This window comes from Molothrus ater, chromosome Z (genome assembly GCF_012460135.2).
Source record: "Molothrus ater isolate BHLD 08-10-18 breed brown headed cowbird chromosome Z, BPBGC_Mater_1.1, whole genome shotgun sequence".
Taxonomy (NCBI): Eukaryota; Metazoa; Chordata; class Aves; order Passeriformes; family Icteridae; genus Molothrus; species Molothrus ater.
The window spans coordinates 24,245,512-24,271,460 of NC_050511.2; the positions used below are offsets into that span (position 1 = coordinate 24,245,512).

The 25,949-nt window shown below is 40.0% G+C and overlaps 1 protein-coding gene across 1 annotated transcript; it reads right to left on the reverse strand.

The window, feature by feature from the left end:
* Positions 1-17: 17 nt before the first annotated feature.
* Positions 18-24,564, reverse strand: ANKDD1B (ankyrin repeat and death domain containing 1B). The gene is made up of 14 exons (XM_036403818.2): positions 24,277-24,564; positions 22,177-22,275; positions 20,387-20,485; positions 20,192-20,296; positions 18,315-18,413; positions 16,687-16,785; positions 14,882-14,980; positions 13,876-13,974; positions 11,795-11,893; positions 7,921-8,019; positions 5,270-5,365; positions 2,426-2,624; positions 1,660-1,791; positions 18-1,340 (listed from the first exon to the last, which is right to left on the reverse strand). Exons 1-14 carry the CDS (start codon positions 24,436-24,438, stop codon positions 1,282-1,284), a joined length of 1,545 nt encoding a protein of 514 aa, XP_036259711.1. The 5' UTR covers positions 24,439-24,564; the 3' UTR covers positions 18-1,281.
* Positions 24,565-25,949: the final 1,385 nt, after the last annotated feature.

A 25,949-nucleotide genomic window follows, 5' to 3' on the forward strand; every position in this document is an offset into this window, starting at 1 on the left:
TAAAATGTGATTTTTGTATGAATCTCTTGTTTAATCCCAATGATAGTAACATCTATATTCAAGAGAAAATGAATTTTTTTTCTTACAAACACTTTTACTTGCTTATGCATGTAAGTATAGTTGACATGCACTTTAATTATATCCTGCAACAGTGTATGTAAATGAAGAACAGCAGGGTAGCATCCTCCACACCCAGGGTCCAATTTAGGCAAGGTGAGGTACCCAGTCCATCAAATTCTTAAACATTTTAATTTTGCAAGCTAATGTTGCAGAACTTGATGAATCCAAGCATCTGTACTTTAGGTCCCTATTTCCAAAACTTTATGATTTACTGGTCTGTTCTTCATATTCCTGCAGCAGAGTCAAGGAAGATTGCAAACAGGAGGACAGTTTGGAGTAAGACTTCAGTCTAAGATCTGATCACTTTTTTAGTACAAACAGTAGGATTCAGCACAAAATAATGCTAGCTATATGCAAACAGAAAAGGCAATTCAATTGCTCCATTACCTGATAAAACTATTGCTATGTTATAAAAAAGATCACTAAAATAGACATTTACATAATTTTTCAGATATTAAATGTATTCAGTAGTAAGAAAACCTTTAAACACAGTCAGCAAGTATAATTCAAGATATAAACAAGAAATAAGTAAATAATTGCTAGATGTGTGAAGTATTAAATATCAAATGCTCTTTTGAAGGTATGTGTACAGTGTTATGCCATGATAGAAAATTCTGCAGCCACATGTGGTGTTTAGACATGACATTTTTGTGTTTCTTCACTACATAAATCAAATGTCACAGTAGAAAGATTTTTCATATCCTAGCAAAAATTTGTAAAAACCTGAATCCCAAATGAGGCCAGATGCCAAGTTGTTTGCCAGGTGTTAATTGATTTATACATATAACTTTCACTTACTATATTTAATTTTTTTCATGTAGAAAACATCTTATTTACATTTCACATCAAACACAAAGTAGCTGAATTTGCATTTCCAATACAGAATTACTTTATCAGTGTTAGGTCAGATGTAGAAATTGTAAGTGGTGAATCTTGCTTAGCAGTTATAAGCTACCAGTAAGCCATTCATTCTTAAATGTTTTACATTTCTATTTAGCAAGCATTTGAGAAAAAAGTAACAACTTCAGGAGTGCAAGTTCTTCTAGGGTGGAAAAAGTTGTGCAACTTCAAAATATGTTTTTTGTTTCCTAAAAGATATTTGAAAGCCACTTTCCTTCTGGCATGTAATTCCATCATATATGCCATGTTTTGTTGATGAACTCATGAAATGAGACATTTTCTGGAGTCCATGCCAATGCTAATTGAAGCTCTGATCTTCTCTGTAAAGTAAGAGAAAACACTTGATTGGTGTGCTCTGCTTTGCACAAGTTCAGACTAACTGAAGGATGGCCGGTCACAATTTAACTGTGTGTGCAGGAGATGAGGCAAGCAAGGTTTGCACATGTCTGCCTTTAGAAACCTTAAGTCTGACATAAATGCTTTTTCTCAAGCAGCCTTAGCCCTCAGGAAGGGCAGTCCCAACAAGAAGAAAGTGTCCTCCACCCCTGCCCTGGCCACAGCTTCCCAGCACCAGCAGGGAGCTCAGCATGGCAGTGCACTCTCACAGAGGACACTGTAATGTGCTCTGTATCAACTTACCAGCTAAAGGCTGAAGTCCTGCTTCCACCAGATCTTCATACAAATGTTTAACAGGATTCTGCTGAGCCAGTAATGTACCGTGTAACCAGATGAGCAACACTCTGTTCCCATGTTCCTTGTAACTTTTTTTCCCTATGCAATACACAAAATATTTGTTCAATATGCTGGAAAGAGTGTATTTTGTGCTTTTGCACTTTAGAAGTTCCAAGAGGTTTTAAACTTACTCCTTTACTCTTATTACATTTCTCATCCAGCAGAAAAATGAAGACTGAAGCTTACAAAAGTTTAAAAAAAATCTCGTTTTATCTAAATGCTAGTATTAAGACATAAAAACCATGTAATACACCTTAAAATGGAATTTTCCTTTCATTTTTCCCCAAGCTGTGGAAATATGCTGCAGAAGCACTGTCTTCCCAGCATTTGAGAGGCCTGAAGCCAGAAACTCCTGTTTAATGGCAGCTGTGCGGATAGAGTCTGAGCCAAATTGCTCTGTGTCATGAGGTTCCCCAGGTCCTCACTTGCAACATGACCCCCAAGAATCTTCCATGATGCTCATGGCCTCCAGTTTTGATCTCCAAAGAGGAAGGTTCCTTCAGGCCAAGAGGTAGAGCAGAGTGTCCTGTACTGCTACAGCACTGCTTCCCAGGAACCAGGGACAAGGCTGGTACCCCTTCACTATGGGATACTCACATAGTTTAAAAAGCAACACTGCCTTGTGGGGTTTTTTTATCCTATATATTGTGTCTGGCCATTCAGATATTGTTACCTGTCCACTGTTCTTCAATAGCTTTAATTTGTTCATCTGTGAACTTCCAGAACACAGCCAGTTTTTTCCATTCATGGGGCTTTAACTGGTTGTATGCTAGATTCCAAAGGGAGGAGCGGATTTGCTTGGTCTGTGTGCTGTGATCTTGTTTGAAGGTCACGCTGACGTCTGACCCATTACCACTATGAGCTAGATGTGTCTGAAAAAGAAAGCAGGTGATAAATTGTGTAACAGAGCTGAGAATCTTTGCTCAATGAGGCCCTGTACAGATGTAGCTGCTGACAGATGATTTACTCTGTTCCTGTAAAGGAACTGTGTATTGCTCATAGAAACAGAACTGAAACAAAGAGTTTCAGTGTTTGTTGCTATGTATTAGTAAGCTAATTGCAAAATAAGCTACTTTGGTACTTGATACACAAAAGCAAAGTAACAGCAACTGTTGTGTCAGCAGTGCTGTGCTGCTTGTTTCTGTCTATGTCATGTTTAGTACACAGCTGGGTTTCAGGCACGCTTCTTAACCTTTCCTCTTGCTTCTCAAAGCACTAATCTTTCCCTGGGGAGAGGGTAGGCACCATGGGCACAGCGCCTCTCAACCTGTTCCTGCCTCTGCCCTGTCAGCTTCACTGGGCTGCAGTGTGGACTTCCAGATCCTTTGCTGGTACCATCAGCCATTAGGTTTATCACAGGGACTCCAAAACACCAATGTGCACGTGTGTGTTGAGCATGGATCTGGTTTCATTCCTGCAAAAGTAAAATCAGACAGAAACCAAAACCACATGGATTTTACCCTCCCGATTAAAAGTGATGCTCCTACTGTATGCATGGCTCACCTGGAACAGGAGTGATAGACTTACCTCTTGTTTGGGCACCTTTTGGGCAAAAACCATGTCAATCAGTGATTTCAGTCCTAGCTAAGTTGTGTCCAGGAACATTCCTAGGTAGGTATGCTCCAGCTATTTCTGTATTTCATTACGTTTATGTACTAGTCCTGTTTCAAGTAAATCTTCAAGGGGAAAAAATTCTTCACAAATTTGATAGAGGATGACAAAGCAGATACTAAGCAAAAAAGGAAATGGCAGTAGGCCACATTTTAAAAATACTAAGCATAAAGTGCTTCATTCCAAATTAAATTCAGAAAAATACAGCAGGGTTATTTCCTAACCTCACAAGAGACTTACAGAGAAAAAAAGTCACAGTTCAGTAACTAAGCATTGTCATGTATTTTTGGTTCCATTCATCTGATGCAGACTTTATTTCCTGCTTCTTAACACATGCAAGGTAAAGTTTAGGACATTCTACAGGACAGCTTCAGGGTCTCTCTGGCTAGATCATTTGCTTATGATGTTTAATAAAAAAAAAAAAAAGCCACAGGAAAAAAATCTCAAGCAAACAAAGAAAACCCCTTTGCATCAGCACAGCTTCCCTTTGCTGCTAGGGTGTTTTGAGGCAACAGCAAGGTGGAATAGTAACAGCTGCCCTCAAATCCAGTCAAACCCAGCCTAGACAATGGCAGGGAAGGGTTGTGTAGAAGTGATAAACAGAGAAGAGGGCAAACAGAGAGATGACAGTCACACTTTAGTATCATGTGCCCTTCCTCTCAGCTACGTGACATTTCCTTTTGTAACTAATGCTTTGTCACAAGTGACAAGTCAGCTGAATGTAACAAAATGCAGTCCTTAAAATAATGGTTCAAAATGCTGTAGTTCCAGTATGGTAACTCCACCAGCATCATATTCCATAACCATAAGATTTAAGCTGTTCCAAAGGCTGTGCTCTCAGCTTCAGGCAACAGGATACAAACACTTATATTTGTATTTCCCAACATCACTGGTGCTTCTGCAGAAAAGCATCTGCTTAACACCTTCTCTTCAGAAAATTCAGTGAACAATGCCAAGAGGTTGAGAATATTATGGGCTTACTGCTGTCAGACTTTCATGTCTTCTGTGGCAAGACTACTTCTAATTTCTCTTTAGACTGAAAGAAACAATTAATGTACCTGACAATTCTAGCTGAACTGGTGCAAATCAAATGTACAATACAGAGTGTTCATGAAGGCTTTTTTTGCAATAATTAATCTAGATCTGTGATTTTCCAGCCCTGTAACATTAGTGTCATGGATTTGGCCACTCAGGGCAAGATTGGGGTGGTAAAACCAGCTAATCCCTGTACCTGGGACAGGATCAGTATGCTTATACACTTGACTAACTCAGCAGGAAGCAGGAGTGAGAATGAAATCACAAATTGATATGGCAGTTACTTGTAGCCCTTTAGAGAAGCCCATCACTATGCAGTGGACATTTAATGAACAACTGGGGAAAGAAGGTGAGAAGTTCAGACAACCTAAGCCATGTCATTCACACTTGTTGTGAAGTTCTTTTCCTTCTCATTGATTTAATTTTATAATTAACACACAAGGGAAAGGGAAGGAGCTTCTGTTAAAGTAGCTGAGCTCTTGCTAGCAAAGGAATCACAGACATCTCCACTCTGCTATTTTCAAGCATAGATTTTACTGTACCAAAGGATCCAGAAATCAACATGGATCCATGTTATCCCAGCCATGGTACTGATGGCATAGTTTGGATTTGGCCTAGAATCTCTCTCCATCCCTTTATGTGTAGAGCACAAGGCAGGAAAGTGCTAAGATCTGCTTACAGTTTTACAGCTAGTCAGGAATAAAGCCTGGATGGGCTAGAGACTTTCCCATTTGCAATCCTAACTTTTGTTTATCAAGGCTAGTCTTACTGCCTGCCAAAAGGTACCATCTCAGCCGAAAGACACCTCAAAACCAGAACTGGCTTTTCCCTTAGCTTAGGTATATTGTGTTTAATGAAAGATGACTCTTACCTGTTTCATGGCAAAATACCTTTCTGCTTTAATGATCATATCAACAATGAGGGCATGATGGCTCCTTGATGCTGTGGCTAGGGCAGTTTTCCCATGCTGAAAGCAGGACAGTGAGTCAGAACATAATCTTGGGTAAGTGTGTCATAGAAGAAAAACACAGGGACTGTTTACAGACCCCATCCCTTTTTTATGGCTTTTGGGTAGCTACAATCAAAGTCCTATGCTCTGCATAAGATTTATCACCTCAGCCCAGAGGTGGTCAGTTTTCTCACACACTAAACTCCCCAGTAAAAATTCTGGTGAGGTACTGCTGCTTTCAGACACCTTTACTTTGTACCAGGTTGCACACTCCAGTCACTGTATCCACATTCAAACTACCACAAATACAATCGATTCCCATGTTATGGTTAAACTAGCATTTCAGATGGATAGGCTGGCAAAGTTGGAAATATCCAACTTAAAGGGCAAACCTGTCCCTTGTTTTAGATGGTAAGAGAAGGTGACTCACAGAATAAAAAGAAAATTACTTTCTTATTAGAGCTGAAAGGAGCACAACTGCAGGCTGATGCTTCATGGGTATAGGAGTCACAGTTATTCAAAGCCATTGCTGCAATACCAGCTGCAGAGGTTTGCCCAGTCTACCTGAACCCATCTCTCCTATCAGCACTTCCCTGTGATGCACAGGCATCACGGTGGCTCTAAAGGGATTTCTCTGGAATTGTCTATTTTCAGCAGATCTGCACTGAATGCAACTGCCTGGGATTTAAATATTATGATTAATCTCCACATAACAAGTGCTAGGCATTTCTAGAAAAATAGATCTAAAAGAAGCCAATCCCTTAATTAGAAGGTTCATTAATTAAATTATAAGGTATTTCAGTTCCCAAGATAGATTAAAGTTCCCTAATATACACCTTTTGAGTTCTAGCTCCTGGTTGTGCTCAAGATCATTCTAATTAACCTGTTTTTAGAAGAGCATCACATTGGAAGCCAATGAACATACATTTCATTAAATCTTTTAGCCATAGGCATATTTTATATGTGAAGAGTCCAGACACCACAAGAACTCCTTGGGCTCGGCTCTGGAGAGGTGCTTTGCATTTCACAGAGGAAGAGAGAGGCAGTGGATAAGGGGGGTATTTCTGTACCCCTGTGCTAGTGTGGACACTGCTGGCATCCTGCATGCACATGCAGCACAGCAGGCTGCATATGGGGAGCACTCTGCTCTCACAACCAAAGAGAGTGCATTTCCTGACCTCTGACAGGAGCAGATGCATGGCATTCTCTGGAGACTGAGTACTGCTGCCAGGCCGTGGAGGCCAGAAAAATACTGTGCAAGCAGGTTCCCCTTCTTCCTGTCTACTGTTCAGCAAGGACAGTAACATTTTTGACATCTCAGCACCAATTCAGTTCAAAGGGCACTGTACTTGCATATGTTTCCAGCAGTAGCATGGTCATCCAGCAAATAGGCAAGGAAAAAGCTACTCCAAGAAATAAAACAGAATGCAGAAAGGTGACTTGTACCAGAACTTGTACTGGCTCAGAGCCAAATTCTCACAACAACCTCTAACAGTGTTGCTGTAATACCAGGGCACTGCCTTGCTCAAAGTCTTGCAGGTGCTTAAGGTCATAGGCAATAAGTAATTTTTGTGTCTGCCTTTGGAATACAAATATGTTGAAAAAAATTTCCAGTGGCTAAGGCGCTATTGAAAGTGGACAAGATTTCATTCTGGATTGATCCCTACAAGAACTGCAGCCGTTTAGCAAGTGTAGGCATGATTCTAAATGGAAAGGCTTAACTACAATGCAGCACCTTACCTCAGCATCCCAAAACATACCAACCATGCAACCTCCACGCAAAGCCCCAGGCCTCATATCAGCCCAGGGTAAAACAAGACAATTCTAATCCATAAAGATTCATTTCTCATCAGGACACTTTTCTGCAGGACAGTTACTTTTTCAGGTTACAAAAGGGCAAGATTTTACTCATAATAAACATCAAACCCTTCAACTCTGTCATAGAGAATTTTAAGAAAAGTGGTAACAGTGTAAAATGGAACACTCAATATTGCAGTAATTTAGCAAAATATTTAAATACTGGGTTTGGTACTCTGTCCTTTCAAAAGCACTTCCCCAGCAACTTTGCTTTGGTGCTTCTTCCAGCCATTACCATTTTTGTTTCTATCTTTCAGGCAGAACATCATCTCAGGGTTTAAGTATCCATCTGAATGGATCTGGAATGTCACCATGATTCTCAGATGACCTGGAGTGCTAAAGGGCAAGCTCTCCATCGCTGCCCCTGGTAAAGCTGAGTTTCTCCTGGCACTGAGCCCGGCTGCAGATGCACAGTTACAAGGAGCCACAGGCCATTTGCCCCTCTGCAAGCCTAGACCATATTTTCCATTAAAGGTTTCTGGGAGCAGTGTTTATCCTTCAAACCACTGGACTTGGGAGCTTTACAGCTCTTCATCAAAAACATCAGATCTCTGCAAGCTGCAGTTATAACAATATTAAAAGAAGACTTCCTTTGCAGTTAGCTTTACTTAGGCAAACACAACTGACAACATGTGCTTTATGCACCTCTGTAAGGAAGATTACAGAACAAAAAATAAAATCATGTAATCCTTACATGTGTGAGGAATGCAATTTACCTTATCCATGGTCTTGAGATTGCAGCCTGACTTCAGCAGCACTTCCACCAACTCCACATTGCCAAGATCAGCTGCCAGATGTAGAGGGGTTTCCTGCCTCTGGAATTGAAGACACCAAATAAATGCATTGAGTCAAACTTAGAAGCAGTATGCTCACAGACTGAAACTAAAAGATTCACAACAAGAGGTGACCTTGGTGAGAAAATACTGAGCAGAGGGAAATCATTTAACTTCTGAACAGAGGGAAATTATTTAACTTCTGTGTGATCTGCCAGTTTTGTATCAGGCAGACAAGACAGCATATGGCATCTCTGCAGGAAAACCAGGCAGAAGCTCCAGCTGGCTCAGGAAAAGGTTGCTGTTAAGCCCCTCTAATGTACTGTAAGCTAACAAGCTCAGTCTCTGTCTTCCCTCTTGAAGCAAGGTGCTTTGGACAGAGGGCTTCATGTGTCTGGCAACCCATACCCATATTATCCTCTCAAGTAACCTTTTCCCTGCTGAAATTCATGCCAAGGCAACTGGATATCCACTGTTTTCAACAGTACATTGTGCCACATCCACAATGGAACTTTTTAGTTGGCCCTAACACAAAATCATGATGCACAGCAGAAGTCTACCTGCTCCATAATGGGTTCAGTGAACCTTAAACAACACACATACAAAAAAACCCAAAACAAAATCATTAAACAAGGCCAAACCATTAACAAGAAATACAGCTAAAATGGCATTCACATTCAAGTAAATCTTTGAGTCTGAAAGGAGGGTTGTATAGTTCTACATAGCTACATATACCCAAATATGTATTTATTTATTTTTTACAGAAATTAGAATAAGAAAATCTAGACATCTGTGGGTGAAATGCAGCAGCAAATAATGGAGTAATTGTGGAAGCCCTGCATATATGGGAATGTTCCTTAGTATGTTTCTTGGGACACATTATCCTTCTAAGATGAATGTTTTGTGCCTGTGCTTCTCTGACATTGCAAGTTTACATTCTGTAGGTCTGGTTAGAGAACTTATTTGGCCTTTATATCGTAATTATAGTTTGCACACTAAGAAACACCAAGCTCAGGGTTCCACATTAAAAGTCTCATTAGTTAATTTTACAGTTTACAGTAAAATTGTATGATCACAAATCTCATCTATTCACCTTACTTTTTTATTCCCATAAATAAAAAGGGGTCTTTTTATTCATACACCCTACTTTCATTCCTGCAGGAATTTAGGGATACGTAAGTACCTACTGTAGGCAATTTCCAGCATGCTAGAGACAGAGTGCAAAATATTTCTAAAAGATGTGTTGAAGAAATGCATAAAATTCTCTGGTTTATGTGACCAGAAAGTTTTGTCCTTATACTTTACTCCAACCACAAATCACAGCCTCTGTCTTCAACAAAAATGTGTATGAATTAATCTCTAGCAATAAAATGAACAATGGGAAGGGGTGAACCACAGATTTCTCAAGACTCATCCTTGTTGCTATTGTGGGGAGCACCTCTGCATATCATGAGGGAGACCAGGCTGCATTTCCCCAGCAGTGAGCCACAGTGCCCCAAATGGGACTTGACAGGTCTGCTGGGACAGTCTTTCCACTGAGATGGATGGCTGAGATGTAGGGCTGATGGGGAGGGGGAAGAGGGATTCTCCTTGAAGTGCCACAGGTGGCAGGCCTGTCTGTACACAGCTGGGCCATTGAGTCTGTCATGGTCAGGAGCCAGTGTATGTGAGCTCTGTACAATCTTCTGCCATATGGACCACAGGCACTGGATGTCACAGAGATTTTTGGAGACCTAGTTGTTGTCAGGTCACTGTAGTCCACTCTGCTACCACTCCCTCAGAGATATTGGATACCTTCTGCAGTAGTTTACTTGCCTTGCTGGTTTGCAGTATCTTCTCTGAAGAGACACTTTGCATTCATGCTCAGTAAGAGCCATCTCCAGAGACTTGTGAGTGGCTGCCTCTGTGATGATAAATTTGTCAATCCCTTAATCCCTAGATGTGGATACCCCTGAGCTTCCCTACCTTCCCAACACTGGAACAGCCAGGTAGCCATGTGTTTACCTTGCTGCTTACCTAAGAGGTCATTCAGAGATGGACACCAGGTAGTTTTGCTTCTCTTGTCATTCTTGTATTTTCCCTTTCCTGTCCTGCTACAGGCCAGGCTGCCTCTTTTGAATCTTCCCCCTTTTGCCCCTCAGCAGGAGCTGCTGTTTCTCTTTCTAAGCAAATCAACATCTACTTCCATCATCTCTCCTTGAGTTCAGGCACAATTATTATATTTGAGGGCTGGGTCTCTGGTTAAGCAAAGGTGTGACACCTCTAACTAAGGGAGTTTTCACTTACGGTGGCTTCAGAGCTTCTCAGTGTCCTTTTGCATGCTCCTTGATCAGGAACCCTTGTTCTCTTTCGAGGGCACTGGATGGCAGCTCTGTAGGCAAGCGCCAGACCCAAAACAGCGTTGGAAATCCCTGTGCTTCATCAGGGCAGGCAAGGCTCCCCTCCTTCAGATGGTGTATGAATTACTTGGGACTACATTCCTGCTAAGGCATGAAATCCCAAACACTTGGAGGCAATAAGAGCCTCAGGCACATGTCCAATTCCTTTCACACATGATGCCACCTGAGAATTGACTGCCTCTGGGCAAATCCCTGTGTGGCATTCCCAATTAGTTGTTAATTGTTACTCACAATAATCTAAGCCACACACTAGTATGAAGAGTGTGATTATGCGAGGAAATTCAAGGAACTGAGTAGTGTTACAAGCAGGTGGGAGAGACCTGTCCTGGGGAAGAAGAAGGGAAAAATGCCATTCTTTCCTCTCTCAACAAAGTGCCTCTCCAAGGAGGGAAATGAAAAGGTGCAACTGTTGATTTTCTCCATGAGATGGTCACCTGAGTACACCTCATTGGCACTGTAAGGCCCAAAAACACCAGATGAGGCACAAGCCAGTGCTTCTATCACCACTCTACCAGGCAAAGCAACACAAAGTGATATGCAGCATAGTAAAAGCAGAAATGGACATTAACAATCACAGGAGGTTTTGTACAGCAAAGAAGGCATCAAGCATGACACCAGCAAAGTAAGTATGGTACACATCAGTGGTGGATATGATCTACAGTGAACTGATCTGATCTACAGTGGACTGGCCAACAACCAACCAGGCCTCCAAAGAACACTGACACCAAGCAGGGTGGAAGAATCCTGGTTAAAGTAAGGGAGACAGGTGTAGTCTATGGATGGGCTCAAAGCAGCATCCTTTCAGTTAACAGCTGCTCACTGATTGCATCACAGAGACCTGTGACCTTATCATTTGGTGTTGCTGTGTTGCTCAGCTCTGCTCAGCTCTGCCCCCTCCCAGCTCCCTGAGCACTCCAGTTGATTAAGGTGGGGGCACAGTGTGTGAAACAGAGAAGGCCTGGTGCTGTGCAAGCATTGCTCAGCAACAGCTTTAACAGCGTTGTCTTACCAGCCCTGTTTTGGTCACAGATCTAAAAGACTGGACGTGGTGGGTTGCTTTAAGGAAAAATTAACCTCTTTCCTGCCAAATGGCATTCTGCACTGTCTTTCCTCTGAAGCCAAATTGTCTAATGAGACATTTCTGTCATTTATTACATGAACCATAACACTTGAACAATACATTACCCAATCATTTTCTGAGTGTACAGCATTGCGCTATCCTTATCTTGCTCAAACAATATTAGCACAGCATGTACCAGTGACTAATACATATGTACACACACAAAAAGATTAGGAGGGAACTGCCTCTTCCTTCCTATTTTTTGTACCCTGTGCTCATAAGGAAAAAAAAAATCAAGCAAAATCCAAGTAATCTCCCCTTTACCAATAAAGCTGTGTAAATTCCCAGCTTTTCTTACGTGATTTAAGGAGTTTATGTCGTAATTGGCATCCAAAAGGCTTTTTACTACCAGTAGATTATTACTGAGGACTGCTAAATGGAGAGGGGAATTCTTCTGCTGTGGAGGGAAAATAATAAATTGTTATATTTGGGAATATTATTACAAGCTCAGGCAAACAAGAAAGAGATTCTAATTGAAGCCCACCACTTGCAAAGGTGACATGTTCTAGCAGAGGCTGAACACTGCAGAAAACACACCTGGATGTATGGAGTTATACCAGAGGTGGTAGCCTGCTCCCACCTGGAAGTGGGTATTCAAATACAGCTGAGAAGACTGGAAATGCTGAGTGCATGGGGTGTGCATCAGTGTGCCACCCCCTAGGAATGCAGCAAAGCACTCCTCCTAAGTGTTCCTGCCTGGCATGTGCTGCTATCCTGACAGCAGAGAGATCAGGGTAATGTTCCTGCTTCCTCAGAGAAGTGGATTTGCTCTTTGTTGAATGGCCTGGAGACAGACTCATTCTGGTTTTGGTAAACTGATGTCGAAATCTACTTTCCAGGAACAAACCCTTGTCATGTGTTGCTGCTAGAAATGATCTTCATACTCAAGTCACTTACTGTCCTATTCATAAAACATGACAAATTACAATTAATAAGGCAGAGGTTTTATTTGAGTGATTATGTAAGAAAATAACCAAGGCACAGATTCAAGACCAGTCAAAATCCACACTAGGTTGGTAAGATCACTTTGTATATTGAACCTGTGATGGATCAGTTTCTTGCAAAATACAACTAAAGAATAATTCCATACCAGTACCATTCATGGTGCCAGGCACCAGGTCAGTGTTTTTATAACACACAGCCATTTCTTCTGAGCTACAGAAAAATAAAGCAAGTTCTTATGCAACATTATGATGGAAACATTTGCAAAATGTAATTTTTTGGAAATTTGGAAATTTTTTTGAAATTTGTAATTTTTTTGGAAGTTTTTTGGAACTCAAAAATTTTTTGAGTTGCTTCTGCTGCAGAAAGCTAAGGAGAACAAACAGCACAACAACTGCCTGACCTTTAAATCATTTCAAGCACAACATAAATTGTTATTCCTTGATAGCTTTCTGCAAGAGGCCAGTGATCATGGCATAAGTCATGAAGCCCAGATTCTATTTTCATCCTGTACAGTAGAAGTGGAAAATAATTTCCTACTCATAGACAATCTCAAATATCTGTAATATCTAAACTGAGAGAGGATTTAGATAATATAAATACCTCTTTCTTTTTAAATCACAAAGAATGTTAGCATGCAGATTTTGAAGGCACTGCATTTACCTGCAGAGGGTGAAAGCCCTGAAGTGTTTATTTACATTTTAGTTATCTTTGTGACGGTGTTCACAGCGGTTTTTGAATGAGGGAAGAGATGAGAATGTTGATTCCATATTTCAGAAGGCTTGATTTATTATTTTATGATATATATTACATTAAAACTATACTAAAAGAATAGAAGAAAAAGTTCTCATCAGAAGGCTAGGCTAAGAATAGAAAAGAATTAATAACAAAGGTTTGTGGCTCAGACAGAGAGCTGAGCTAGCTGGGCTGTGATTTGCCATTAATTATAAACATCTAAGATGGGCTAATCAAAGATCTACCTGTTGCATCCCACAGCAGCAGATAACCATTGTTTACATTTTGTTCTTGAGGCCTCTCAGCTTCTCAGGAAGAAAAAATCCTGAGGAAAGGATTTTCATGAAAAGATGTCTGTGACATATTTTTATTCAAAATCATGTTGACTCTTTGCCCATGGCATTACTACTGCTAAGTTCAGGCAGGGCACTTGGCTCTCCTTCTCCGAATGCCTGGCCCTTGGTGCAGCCTGGCCATGTCTACTCCGCACTGCTCCAGCCTGCTCAGGCACTCACTGGGCTGGCAACTGGATCTTGCCTCTATTGCTCTGTGTGTGTGGCTAACCAACATCTAGAAACCAAATAATAGTGTGTTTGGGAAAAAATTCAAGTAACTACTCAATCTCATTCAGCTGTCTCAATTCCCACGGAAAGACAGGACAGACTGAGGAGCAGCAGAAGAGTTATACTGATAAACACTCACCTCAGGTTTAGGAACCAGGTCAATGTTCTTATCAATAAGAAAAGTAACCAAGGATAGATGTCCATTCTGAATTGCAACCTGCAAAGCACTGCTATTGTTCTGAAAGGAATTTGATAGAAAAACTTACATTTTTATTGCTGAAAAACACAGGATTAAAGAGAGATATAAATATCGGGAAATCTTGCATTTAAATTTGTCTTAGTATCCCCTCCACCAATAAAGCCCTTTGACAAAATGATACAAAATGAAGCACATCAGCAGCTGGCATGATGTTTTGTCAATAGTGAAGGAAATTCCCAATTTTACTGTATCACAACAAACATACTAAAGAATACATGTATCCCATGGCCCCATTCAACTTCTCTTAAAAAAGAGACAGATCAGCATCATCATCTATATTGTGCCATGGACAACAACAATGCCAACATGTCTCCTATTCTGTTAGTTAGTCTGTTAGACCCTTACCAAGCAAGTATGGTCACATTAACCAGTAAATCCATAGGACAGTTAATAAATCAATAGAAAAATAAATTAATATAAAATAAATTTTAAAAATTAATTTTTACTAAATAGTTCTGCTAAAACAAATAAGTTCTCATTCTGCTGGAATCATAAACTTCTTGCAGCAGGCTAGCCAAGCCATTCAGCAGATATGAGCTGGACTGCAGTTCAGGAATCACATGTAGAGAACAAGTTTGTCATCAGATCAGTCACATGCACTGCCAAAAAGGAGGATTTTCAGTTATCCTTGTTGGTCACATTTTCTAGTCACATGTTGTACTAGTGGGCATAAAGGAAATGAAAAGCTCCACCACAGTATTCCATCAAATAAAGCTAATGTTATTTTACTTCCACACTGGTTTTATTCTGCTAGCCCTCTCTACATTCCCCATTCTATTTTTAACTGGTTTCATAAAAAAAAAAAAACCCAGAGCAAATATCCTTTGCTATTAAGGTCCTTTTCACAGTCTAGTATGCCCCACTAGGAGTGATGCTGTGTACATACCTGAGTTGAAACATTGATGTCACTCCCAGCCTCCAATAAGAGTTCAGCACATTTTTCATGACCTCCCTCAACAGCCAAGTAAAATGGAGTTTCTCCATTCTAGACCAAAAGAGACAAAGTATCTGTTCCAATTTAAGACGTGACTACAACACTGAGACCCAAAACACCTCCAGTAGGCTCCACAGGCCCGTCCAACTCTTGAATGACATGGCTACTCACCAACAGTTAAGTGACAGATGATGTTTATCTGGACAGATGTATAGTAAAGTTTACAATACAGAAAATTATTCTAAAAATATTAATCATGCTCTTTTTGGTGGGCAGCCATTGTTGCCATTCAACACCAGGAAACACCACTACTAGTACGTACAGTAATTCCAATTTCTGTCAGTGCAATGCCATGGATTTCTGACAAATTCACAACCCCAAGTGCTAGCTATAAGGAGAACTTTAAGCAGAAATAATCCTGTTTCATATTTATTTCAAATCTTTTCCCAATGAAGGAGTCTCCATGTCTCCACACAAGTCTATAAAAAGGGATACATCAACTACACAATTATCTAACTCCCGCTTAACATCTAAAATACAAAAAGGTTTAATGAAAGTTACTCTGGTGTTTCAACAATCACGAAAGAATCAATAAATCCTAATTTTTCTTTGCTTAAAATCTTGATATTATTCTGGTAAACAATACATTTTAGTACTTTGCTCATGCTATGGGAAGAGAGATCGTTCATACGCGGATCACAGCATCTCCTGCTGGATGGGAAGGTCACACCATTAGCCATGCCAAGACAGGGGCACAAGCAGCACAAGCTCTTGTGCAGAAGCAACATTCCTAAACAAGCCTTGGAAACAGGAGGGCTGCACATTTCAAAGAGGCTCATGAGCCTCACAACAGGCACAGCTGAAAAGAGCAGCCAAGTTGGATAAGAGGGAACTTCTCAACTCATCAGTCTGCCACTGATAAACTAAGAGGAGGGCCTTGGGTAGGAGTTACTCATTTTTCCCCCTGGCCCAGCAGAACAAATGATTAGCCACAGGGCAGGTTCCCACAGTGGGCATTCCAGCCCTCAACAAAGGAAATTACCTTGCCCAGGTTGTTCCAGCTGCCCCATAGAAAAAAGAGAAGAGACAGGAACACTTTACAAAGCAAGAACGCTGAGAGGAGCAGTTAGTGTGCATTTCCTTCCTCCACTCCTTGTTTAAGCCTTGAAATGAACCTGAAGAGTGCATTAACTCAGGGATGCAACCTTCCCAGCTAATTCACAATTGATGAATATGCTGGCTGAGCTCACCAACACTAAACCAGGAAAGTGTCTGCAGCCAGTTTTGTGCAACTGATGGACAAGATGCAAATTACCTCTGCTGAGGTGCCTGTGATGGAATGTGCTTGGTATGCAAGTCCAACTGGCTCAATGAATAATGCTGAAAAGCACCAGAAGTGCTTAAAAGTGAGATGTTAAAAGGAATGGGATCACATGGCTAAAATTGCTGGATGACAGAAAGCAAGGGGGTCAAGGCCTTCCTCGGTTCTCCTCTGCCAGGAGTTATGCAACAGCTTGCCAAATGCAGGGGAGGACGTCTGTAAGGGATAGAGGACAGAGGAAGACACTGAAGGAGGGATAATTTAGGGAGATTAATTTATTGGACAAAGAACAAGGAAACAGGATGCAAAGTTACTAGGAAACCAGCAAGACTAATGAAGTCTCCTCAGTGCCACATCTCTTCCTTTCAAATTTGAATTTTTAGAAAATTTTTCAAATCCCTAACTTTATTTCTTTCAATAGTTTAGATGTACTTACCTGATTGAGGTCATTTATTTCCTCCCATTGTTCAAGCAGAATTTCTACAACTTCACTGTGACCATTTTTGGCTGCTAAATGCAATGCTGTGTTTCCCTCCTTGAAATTAAAACATCAAACAATATCTTTTAAAATTCAGAGTAATGACATTAACTAAAACCAACAAAATGCCTTTGGTCTTTTACATGCAAGTCTTTCTTACATACAAGGAAAGGGAGGCAACTGTACACAGCATGTGCCAAGATTCAGTCTAATCTTGATCTAGTCTGATCTAATTGGTTGTCTGAAAACTTCAGTGTATACCAGCAAAAAGATCTGAAATTCTAACACCTAACACATGAACCAGAAGAAAACTTCAGGTACTGGTTCCCACAAGAGTGGGTACTACACTGAGCCCCCAAGACCATTGATTTAAGGAGTAAAAAAGCCTAGGTCAGAGCATAGAAATTTGTCATGGCTTTGATGTCAACATCACAATCTTTGATCTCTGTCACCGACAGTGCAATTTCTTTCCAGGAAATTAAGAAAGAGAAAACAGAAACAAAACCAAAACACCATACCACCGAGCAAGCAAAAAAAAGCAACTAACAACTTCAGGCAGAGCAGCAGCTTTTGAACTAAAAGAAAATGCAAGCATACAAAATAGTTTAAAAATGGCTAAAAAATTTAGAAGAATCCTAACTCTCAGAAAAATGAGAGTCCAGAACAGTTTTTCATTCACAGCATTGAGTGGGAAGTTGTGGGAATCCTTTTTACCATTGATGGTTAGAGTATGATTTGGTTTGATGATCCAGGAGATGAGTTTCTGTCCTGGCTTCTTACCTAATTTGCAGGACCACAGCATTTACCTCCTGGTGCTGTCAACACCTTTAACCTGCTAGATATCTGGGACAACACCATCTGTCAACCTCTGTTGATAAACTGCTTAGCACGGCAGAGCTCTGGGTGGCACTACAGCTTTTAAACTATTACCAGAAAACCAAAAAATCCAACATCACTTCCTGAGTGCTTACTTATGCGGTTCTGTAAATGCAGTATCTCACATATTCACAGTTTTTACTGTATTTGTCTTACAATGCCTCAGATGCAGAGAAATACTAACTTGCTCATTCTAGAAATGGTAAAGTAAGAAAAAATAAATTTAAGAGCAGATTTTGAAAATTACGAAGATCCATTAAAATACAGTGTCAAAGCAAACTCAATCAGATTGAAGTGTTAAGGTACTGCTGAAAAAAGAATTTATAGGTGTTTATTTTCATCCTGAAGCTTTTAAACACCTTTGAAAAATTGATCACAGAGTCACACACAGACAGACAGAGTGAAATACTGGGAAATATGATCTCCCAGAAGAGGGTGACACCTTTATCACCAGGCTTCCCCACTTCTCTCAGCGGACAGCATATGCTAGTCTTGCTTTGCATAAATTATGAATGTGTATGGAAAAAGTCTCATGGCAATCATCCCACTGCCTTCCCTTTATCACTAAAAATCATCATATGTTTGTTGGTCCCTTATATCGCTTTTGTGCAGCACACTCAGATATTTGATTGTATAATAATCACAGTGAAACAGAATAATTTTTCCTAAGCACATTTGTAGTTGTACTTCTGTGGAAAAGAAACATTTACCTCATCTTTTTCAGACGTAAATAGCTTCAGAGCAATCAAATTTTTTATCATGTCAACATGGCCTTTTTCAGAGGCCAGAAGAAATGGCTTTTTACCTTTCTAGAAAACAATCATGGAAAGAAACATAGTGTTAGAGAAAGTAGAAATACTAATTACTAGTAGAAATACTAGTTACTAGATATATGGCATGCATATGTATATGTGTATCCTACATAAAAATTTATATATCATATGACTAAGGAGATTAACACAATAGTAGAAGACACACAGAAGAGCAGTAATTAAAATTACACTTAGTGTCTACAATCAGATCATACATCTTTCATATCCTGAATAAAATATATTAAAGCTGTTTAGAAATGGTAAAAAAAATGTAAAACTCAAAATATTTAATCCTATTTTTTCTCAGTATGAAAATATTAATTGAAATAATTGTGTCATTAAAAGTCTGAGGATGCTCAGAAACAGGTAGCAAAGAAATTGCAAAATTTATTTCCATGGGTGAGTTTGATTCAAATTCTGGAAACAGAGACCAAAACTGACATATCTCAGAAGTTTCATCCAGGAGGCCTGAATTTAGCACTGTACATTGTAGGGGATTTTGGTAGTGTTGAAACTAACAAAAACTTTTCAAACCATTTACAAACTCAACTGCAGAAAGTTGTCTTGACACAAAACCATACCACTGTTCAAAACAGTAAGGCATTTAACCAGCTAGGTAAAATGGCTTCACATCATGCCTAGTAGTGCCTATAGAAATGTCTAGGGAAAAAAAATGTATGCACCTAGTAGAGAATTACGATGCAACCTCAACAGGTGGTTGAGAAGGTCCTTCCTCACCTTTCCACTCCCAGGGCCTAAACCGTCAAAGGAATGTTTTGTTAAATTAACTCTGTTTTGCCATACTTGTAATTTGTAAAAATAATTCTGAATTTTGCACCCTTAGGTCAATAAAATTCAAGAAACTCAGAAGAAAAAAAAAAGGGAGATTTGTTCTTTAGGTGTCAGATCTCAGAGGAATAAATTTTCCTCATGTAAAGCTAAAATATCTGACTTGTCTATATAGCACTTCAAAACAAGATTCACATGACTGTGGAAATTAAAAACACAGAACACCTGATGAGGACAAGGCACTGTTGAGAGTCAGTGCCTCTCTCTAGGATGGCTGCACAGAGTTCTGTGTTCTACATTGATGAAACATGGCCATGTTGGCCACAACTGGCATGTTTTGGTAGGGCCAGGGGTCTGTGAAGATGAGCTGTGTGGGAAATGTCAGAGGCTGCCTGTCTGACATTTCCACTGGCTCCACAGTGGACTCAGCTGCCCCAAGAAGTGCCAACACTTAACCCACCATATTGAACCAAATGATGCCTCTGTGAAAATGTATGTAAGAGTGGCTGGGCACTGCTGTGGGAAGGATGCACAAGGGGAGATACAGCAACAAACACAGAAGATGCAAGGGAGGAGGAACAGGGGAAGGTACACCCACAGGTGACTGCAGCCCATTCAAGAAGCTTTCTGGAGCAGAGGAAAACAGCAAGAGGCAAAAGCAATAAAAAAAGGAATCGACTGGGGACTGGACCCAACCTTCTCTGACTCCCATTGCCTTACCACAACTGAGCATCACATGCAGCAGAAGAACGGACAGCAGAGGGTGTCTGCAGTCCAACTGGAACAGGCAAAGAGGGAGGAAGGATGTTGCCCCTAAGGGCTTGTCTGGCTGTTTCTTTTACCTGTTTCTCAGTATCCAAATCAGTAATTAAAAGTATAGGCAGCTATCAATAAACTAAAATTCATTTAAATTCCCCAAATCAAGATTGTTTCCCCCAAAACAAAAGCCTCATAACATTAAAGAAATAAACAGAAACACACTGTACCCCATCAGGTTTGTTCAAGTCATTCAGGTGAAGATCTTGGAGGAAATAATCAACTATTTTAATGTTGTTGCTCTGAGCTGCAAAATGCAGTACGTTCATTCCTTCCTGAAAAATGGTAAGTCAGTCTGTAAGTATGTTTGAGTTTTTCCCAACATAAACATATTTAGGGTTGGTAAAAATTTTTCGTCAACAAACCTCATTCTTAGCCTTTTGATCAGCACCTGCTTTAACTAATTTTCGCATGATATCCAGATTTCCAGTCCAGGCTGCAAGATGAATCACTGTCAGGCCGTACTTCAAATAAAATGACAAAGGCAAAAATTACCACCAGAATACCTCAAGCCAAGTTTCTTTAAATCTTTTTGATTGATTCAGTGTATTAGTGGGTTCCAGTCTGTAGGCTTTTAGAAAAGCAATATGAACACCTGACAGTGTGAGTGGGATTCATCTCACTTAAACTAAGCTAGATGCAATAAAGCAAGACCTAGATAAATGTTTGACTTCTTCACAGAAGGTCTGGCATCTCTAGAGAAGGACTGATCCCATTTTATGACAGAGGGATGAAGTCCTACCTGGAAATTATTTTTTCTCTCCAGAAATGATGTAGATAGATAGTCCTGAGTGCAGTGGATGACATTTCAAGTGACAATATGCAATGAATATACTTCCATGAGTCACTATAATTTTCCATTTAGACCTCTTTCTAATGTTTTCACCTCTCAAATTCTCTAAAAACTTTTTCTCTTATAGGAAAAAACTAACCCTGTTTTGAACATCTTAAAAACAAAAGGACTAGCTCAACTCTGAGCTGCTGTGGCCTCATCTCAGGTACTGGGGACAGTTTTGGGTGCCACAATACAAGCACATAAAGCTATTAAAGAGTGTCCAAAGGAGGAACACAAAGATGATGAATGACCTTGAGGAGAAACCATATGAGGTCATTTGGTCTTTTCAGCCTGGAGTAGACAGAGGGGAGCCCTCATTGCAGTTACAACCTCCTCATGAGGGGAAGAGGAGAGGCAGGCACTGACCTGGCAGGACCAGAGAAACTGGCATGGAGGGGAGGTGTATGGGGAGGTTTAGGTTGGATGTTAGGACACCCCCTCATATACCCTGTTCTGCACTTCTAATCATTCTAGAGGCTCTGCATGGGATTCACTCCACTTTACCAGTCTTTTCCATATTCGCAGAAAATGCAGTGGAAAACAGTGGAGGGCAATATGAATATGTATCTGGTATGCAGGCAATAAGATAAATCTAGGCTTCAGCAAAATTTGTGGCTGTGGCCTAAAAGTCTGCCCTGAAAAACCTTCCAAGTTATGAACCGCTGGAGGCCAGTCACAAATAATGCACTAGGCATCCATCCTGGGAATGCTATTCAACATCTGCATTAATGACCTGAATGATGGGCAGAATGCACCCGCAGTCAACTTGATATTAAACTGGGACGAATGGCTGATAGACTGTATTGGTGTGCTGCCATCCAGGGAAACCTTGACAGGCTGGAGAAATTGCCTGGCAAGAACATAACATAATTCAACAGGGAGAAATGCAAAGTCCTGCCCCTGAGGAGGAGGAGCAGGAGCAATCCCAGGCAGCAGTACTGGCTGGGGACAACTGCCTGGAAAGCAGTTTGGCAGAGGAAGACCTGGGCGTCCTGGTGCACACTAAGTTGAACATGAGTCAGCAGTGTGCTCTTGCAGCACACAAGGCAAATAATGTCCTTGGCTGTATCAGGTAAACACTGTGACCTGGCCAAGGGAGGTGCCTTGTGCTCACTCAGGTATTCAAGTTATCCAGTACTTCGGGCAATGTGTTTTTCTTCTAAAAATGCCTTTTTCACACAAATAGGTGCAGTTCTAAGACAAACCGGAGTTTTTACTGCAAGCTCTTAATTTTTGCACATTTGGGAGCACAAGAAAATTATCTGCTTTTACTCAAAGGAATTCCTATACATGTGAATCAAAACAAGTAAGCCAGCTTACCTGATCTGCCATATCAAGTCTAGCTTTGTGATGAAGAAGAAAGTCCACCACGGACACATGGCCTCCCGCAACAGCAAAATGGAACGCTGTACGCTTCAGCTGGAATACGGAAAGCTTTGTTTGTCAGGTCTGCAAATACAGTTCTTCCCCTTTGCAGGTGGTCAGGATTTTGGAATTCTCTGATCATTACCAAATGTACCTGTTAATATATACTATTTCATATTTCTCCTTCTATTTCTTTGGATAGAATTTAGATATTGATCTTAGAGAATTCTTGTAAAAACAGAATGATTTTGTTAGTCTACATAGTAATGTACTTTCATTGAAATGTCAGAATGGGATTAAGTACTCAAACACTGCATAGGGGGGGTGCATGCAGTACAAGAAGCATCCTTATTTATTATTTTATTGCACGGTGTAGTTTAAATAGCTGAGGTCTATATGTACGCAGTTAGACTTGCTTTTGGTATCCTCCTTGCTTTTGACCAAACCTGTGCAATGCAAGCCAAGATTTCTCCCTCACTCAGTGTTAGTCACCTTCCCATACTGAGTCATCATCTACGTAAATGAAAGCTACCACCGTGCATACAGTGAGTAATTTTATAGAGGTGAATGGGCTCAGTGCTTCTCAAGAAGACTTCCATAAAGTAATTTGTGGTATATATTTAAAAGAAATTTCTTAAATTGAATCAAATTTTATTGGAGAGTTTTGCTTTCAGTTAAAGTGGGCATAACTGGGTTTAACATTAGTGACTAATAGTTTCCATACAAAGATGTCTAAGAGATTTAATCAATTAATTTTAAAAGTCAGTTTGGATTTGTTTTCTTAGCTTCTCTGAAGTTCACCTGACTTGTATAAATTTAAACTTACAATCATATGCACCAAAAGGAATAAAAAGGTGGGATTTAGGACGTATATTTATGACAGAAAAAAGCTTCTTATACTATAGAAAGAATACTATCAAAAAGCTCATCATCTGATGGCCTTTCTTATTTGGCTTGAGAGCACAGGCGCAGGAATCATCAACATTAACAAAACAAATGGCTTTGCCAGCATAAGCTACCTCCCTACTAGGATAATCAATCAAGGCACAACACCTCTGCAGCTATGCCAGTAACTCTCTCATATTATAGATCTAATTTAAGGATGACAGGGAAAAGTTTCAAACTACTGAACTGAAAATGCATTTAGTTTAACTTCCTGAATTCTGGAAAGCAAGGAGGAAGAAAGAACTATTTTAAAGTGACCTTTTAGAGTGTAATGCAATTGATACTCAGTATTCAAGAGAAGTGTGCACAGAGGAAATGTTTGTCTCCTTGTCAGTTTCATAAACAAATTAAGGAATGCACTATAATACCTTCTATATTCCCCAGTGAGTGAAAATACATGTGGGCATGGGAGGCAAAATTTTTCAGAACCCAAAATAAATAACAATAAATAAATAAATACTCAGGGGTAGATGATTTATATGTAGCCATTGAGAGGACACTGTTACACAAAACTCCCAGATTAATATCATGACTGCTTGGTTGATGTTGAACTACCTCTCATGTGAAACACAGTGCTGTATTTAGCTATTGTGAAGTATACATCTCAGATTTTAGGCCTGGTCTTGAAGTCAGCATAGGAAATGTATTATTGTATATCTAAGGTAAATCTGGACTCTGAGCTCAGGCTGGAACCAGAGGACATTGTAGAATGCTCCCACAGTTCCATGCAAACCAATACTTCTTTCTAGAAATTTGTAATGCTAGCAGCATGAATCCATTCTTAAAGTGACTGTGAGGTAAAGTCTTCCCACTTAGAAAGATGGAGAACTTGAGAAATTAGTCACCAAAGAGCTCTGAGGAAACACTAGAGTAGGGGCAGAATTGAGAAGTCCTTAGTTCCCAATGTGATACACTGACACTGAAACCTGAGAGTTCAGCTGTACAACTCCCAGTGTCCATAATGGCTGCATGAAATGATTTCTTCATCAGGTCCTAGAGGGCCCTTCTGCAGCCTCACTCCTGCAGCTGAGGGGGCATGCTGGCATTCCCCCACGCAGGCCCAAGGAGGCACCCTTCACAGCAGTCATCTGTCAGGCACCTTATACTCACAGTATCTACAGCATTTATGTTAACATTCTTTTTAAACAGCTTTTCCATGGTATCCAAATTGTTCATTTTAGCAGCATGTTGAAATTCTCTCTCATCTGGCAGGACTGTGGGAAAACATGATAAAAAAACCCATATTATTAAAAAAGTAGCCATAACCAACATATGGAATGATAATATTGTTTATACTTTCTGTTCTTCGTAGTGATTTAATGTTATGAGAATCACTTGTTTCTCATCATCAAAGCATTTAATGACTAGATTTTTCTCCTTTAGAGACATCTGGCTGATATTTCTAGTTTCAACTTTTAAGTGCAACTAAAGAGAGACTCTTCACAACACAGATCACCAGAGCTGGGGCTCACAGGAACAGTTTGTTTATGAAGCTCTTATTACCTAACTGCATCTCAAATTACAGCATAGGCATAGCAGTAACTTCAACTAAACTTCAGTGTTTATTTCCTATTCTTTGAGAAATTGTTCTGTTTTAAAACACACTACCAAAACACAAAATATGTAAAGCAGTAACCAAACAGTGTGACATGACTGGAAAAACAAACCAACACAAACAAAACCCACTTTTAATTTGAGACCTTCCTTTAATGTCTCAATCCAAAAATTAGCATCTGTTTGGTCAGCTGAAGTAGCAAGACATATTCAGTAACTCTGAAAAATAAAATTCCAGTGTCTGATAGTAACTCGGAAAAGTAAAATTCCAGTGTCTGACCTCCTTTAGCTGGAAGTCAGAGTCTTTTTCATGTTTATACTGTAATATTTCATTAATCACATAAAAGAAAATAGTGTATCAGTTACACCAGTTGCAAAAATGTTCATACATACTTTTAATCCAATAGCATGTCACACTTAAAATACAATTAATTAGATGTCTTCTGTTTAGACTATTTTGGGCTGAAGGCCACTTGTCCAATGATATCATCAAGGAGGCATCAGTCTGTTGGACCAGGAACTACAGGAATTATCTATTCCTTAGAGCCCTCTCAGGCAAGTTCGTCCTACCACATTATGTCTAAGTTCATTAATGCCTAATGAGGACACAGCCTGAGGCACTATGACTGCAGAGCATACTAAGGAAAATCAGGATAGCATTCACTTAATTGCATTTATATGTTCCCTGTGGCTATCATATCAGGGAGAATAATCACATTTTTACTGTAGAAAATGAATTAGAAATTAAACTGGATACTTACAAAGGTGTTTCCAGTTTCCCTAAGAAATTATCCAAGTGCCTCAAATAAAAGAATCATCCTTCCAAACTTCTCTGGGAATCACAGTCTATGTGTTATTCATATTACAACATGCATGATATGCAGGCAGAAGGAAGGAAAATAAAAAGAAAAAAAAGCATTTGCAAATAAAGATGCTCTCCTGGCATTTGTGACAAGGAGCATGGCTAATAGCGAAATCATCATTATGAACAGTGATCTTTGAAGAATAAATGCCTCAGTCCCAGTTTTCATAGTCATTACCTTGGGAAGTATCCAACAGAGCTTTCTACTAACTTGATTTCAAGCTCAGGTAAACCAATGGTCAAAGGATACCTTGCTCAAGGCAAACTTATGTCAAATGTGGAAAAAATGATACAGCACTAATTAGCAATTAATTACAATAAGGCCACATTCATTCCTGCTGACTGCCGTCTTACATGAGGATGCAAA

Coding starts and splice junctions, on each gene's coding strand:
- ANKDD1B (XM_036403818.2), bottom strand. CDS start 24,438: ATGTTGGTTATGGCTACTTTTTTAATAATATGGGTTTTTTTATCATGT. Junction 18,414..20,191: donor ACTTGAACAAACCTGATGGG/GTACAGTGTGTT, acceptor ATTGTTTTCTAG/AAAGGTAAAAAGCCATTTCT. Junction 14,981..16,686: donor AAATAAATGACCTCAATCAG/GTAAGTACATCT, acceptor CTTTTGGTCTAG/AATGGAGAAACTCCATTTTA.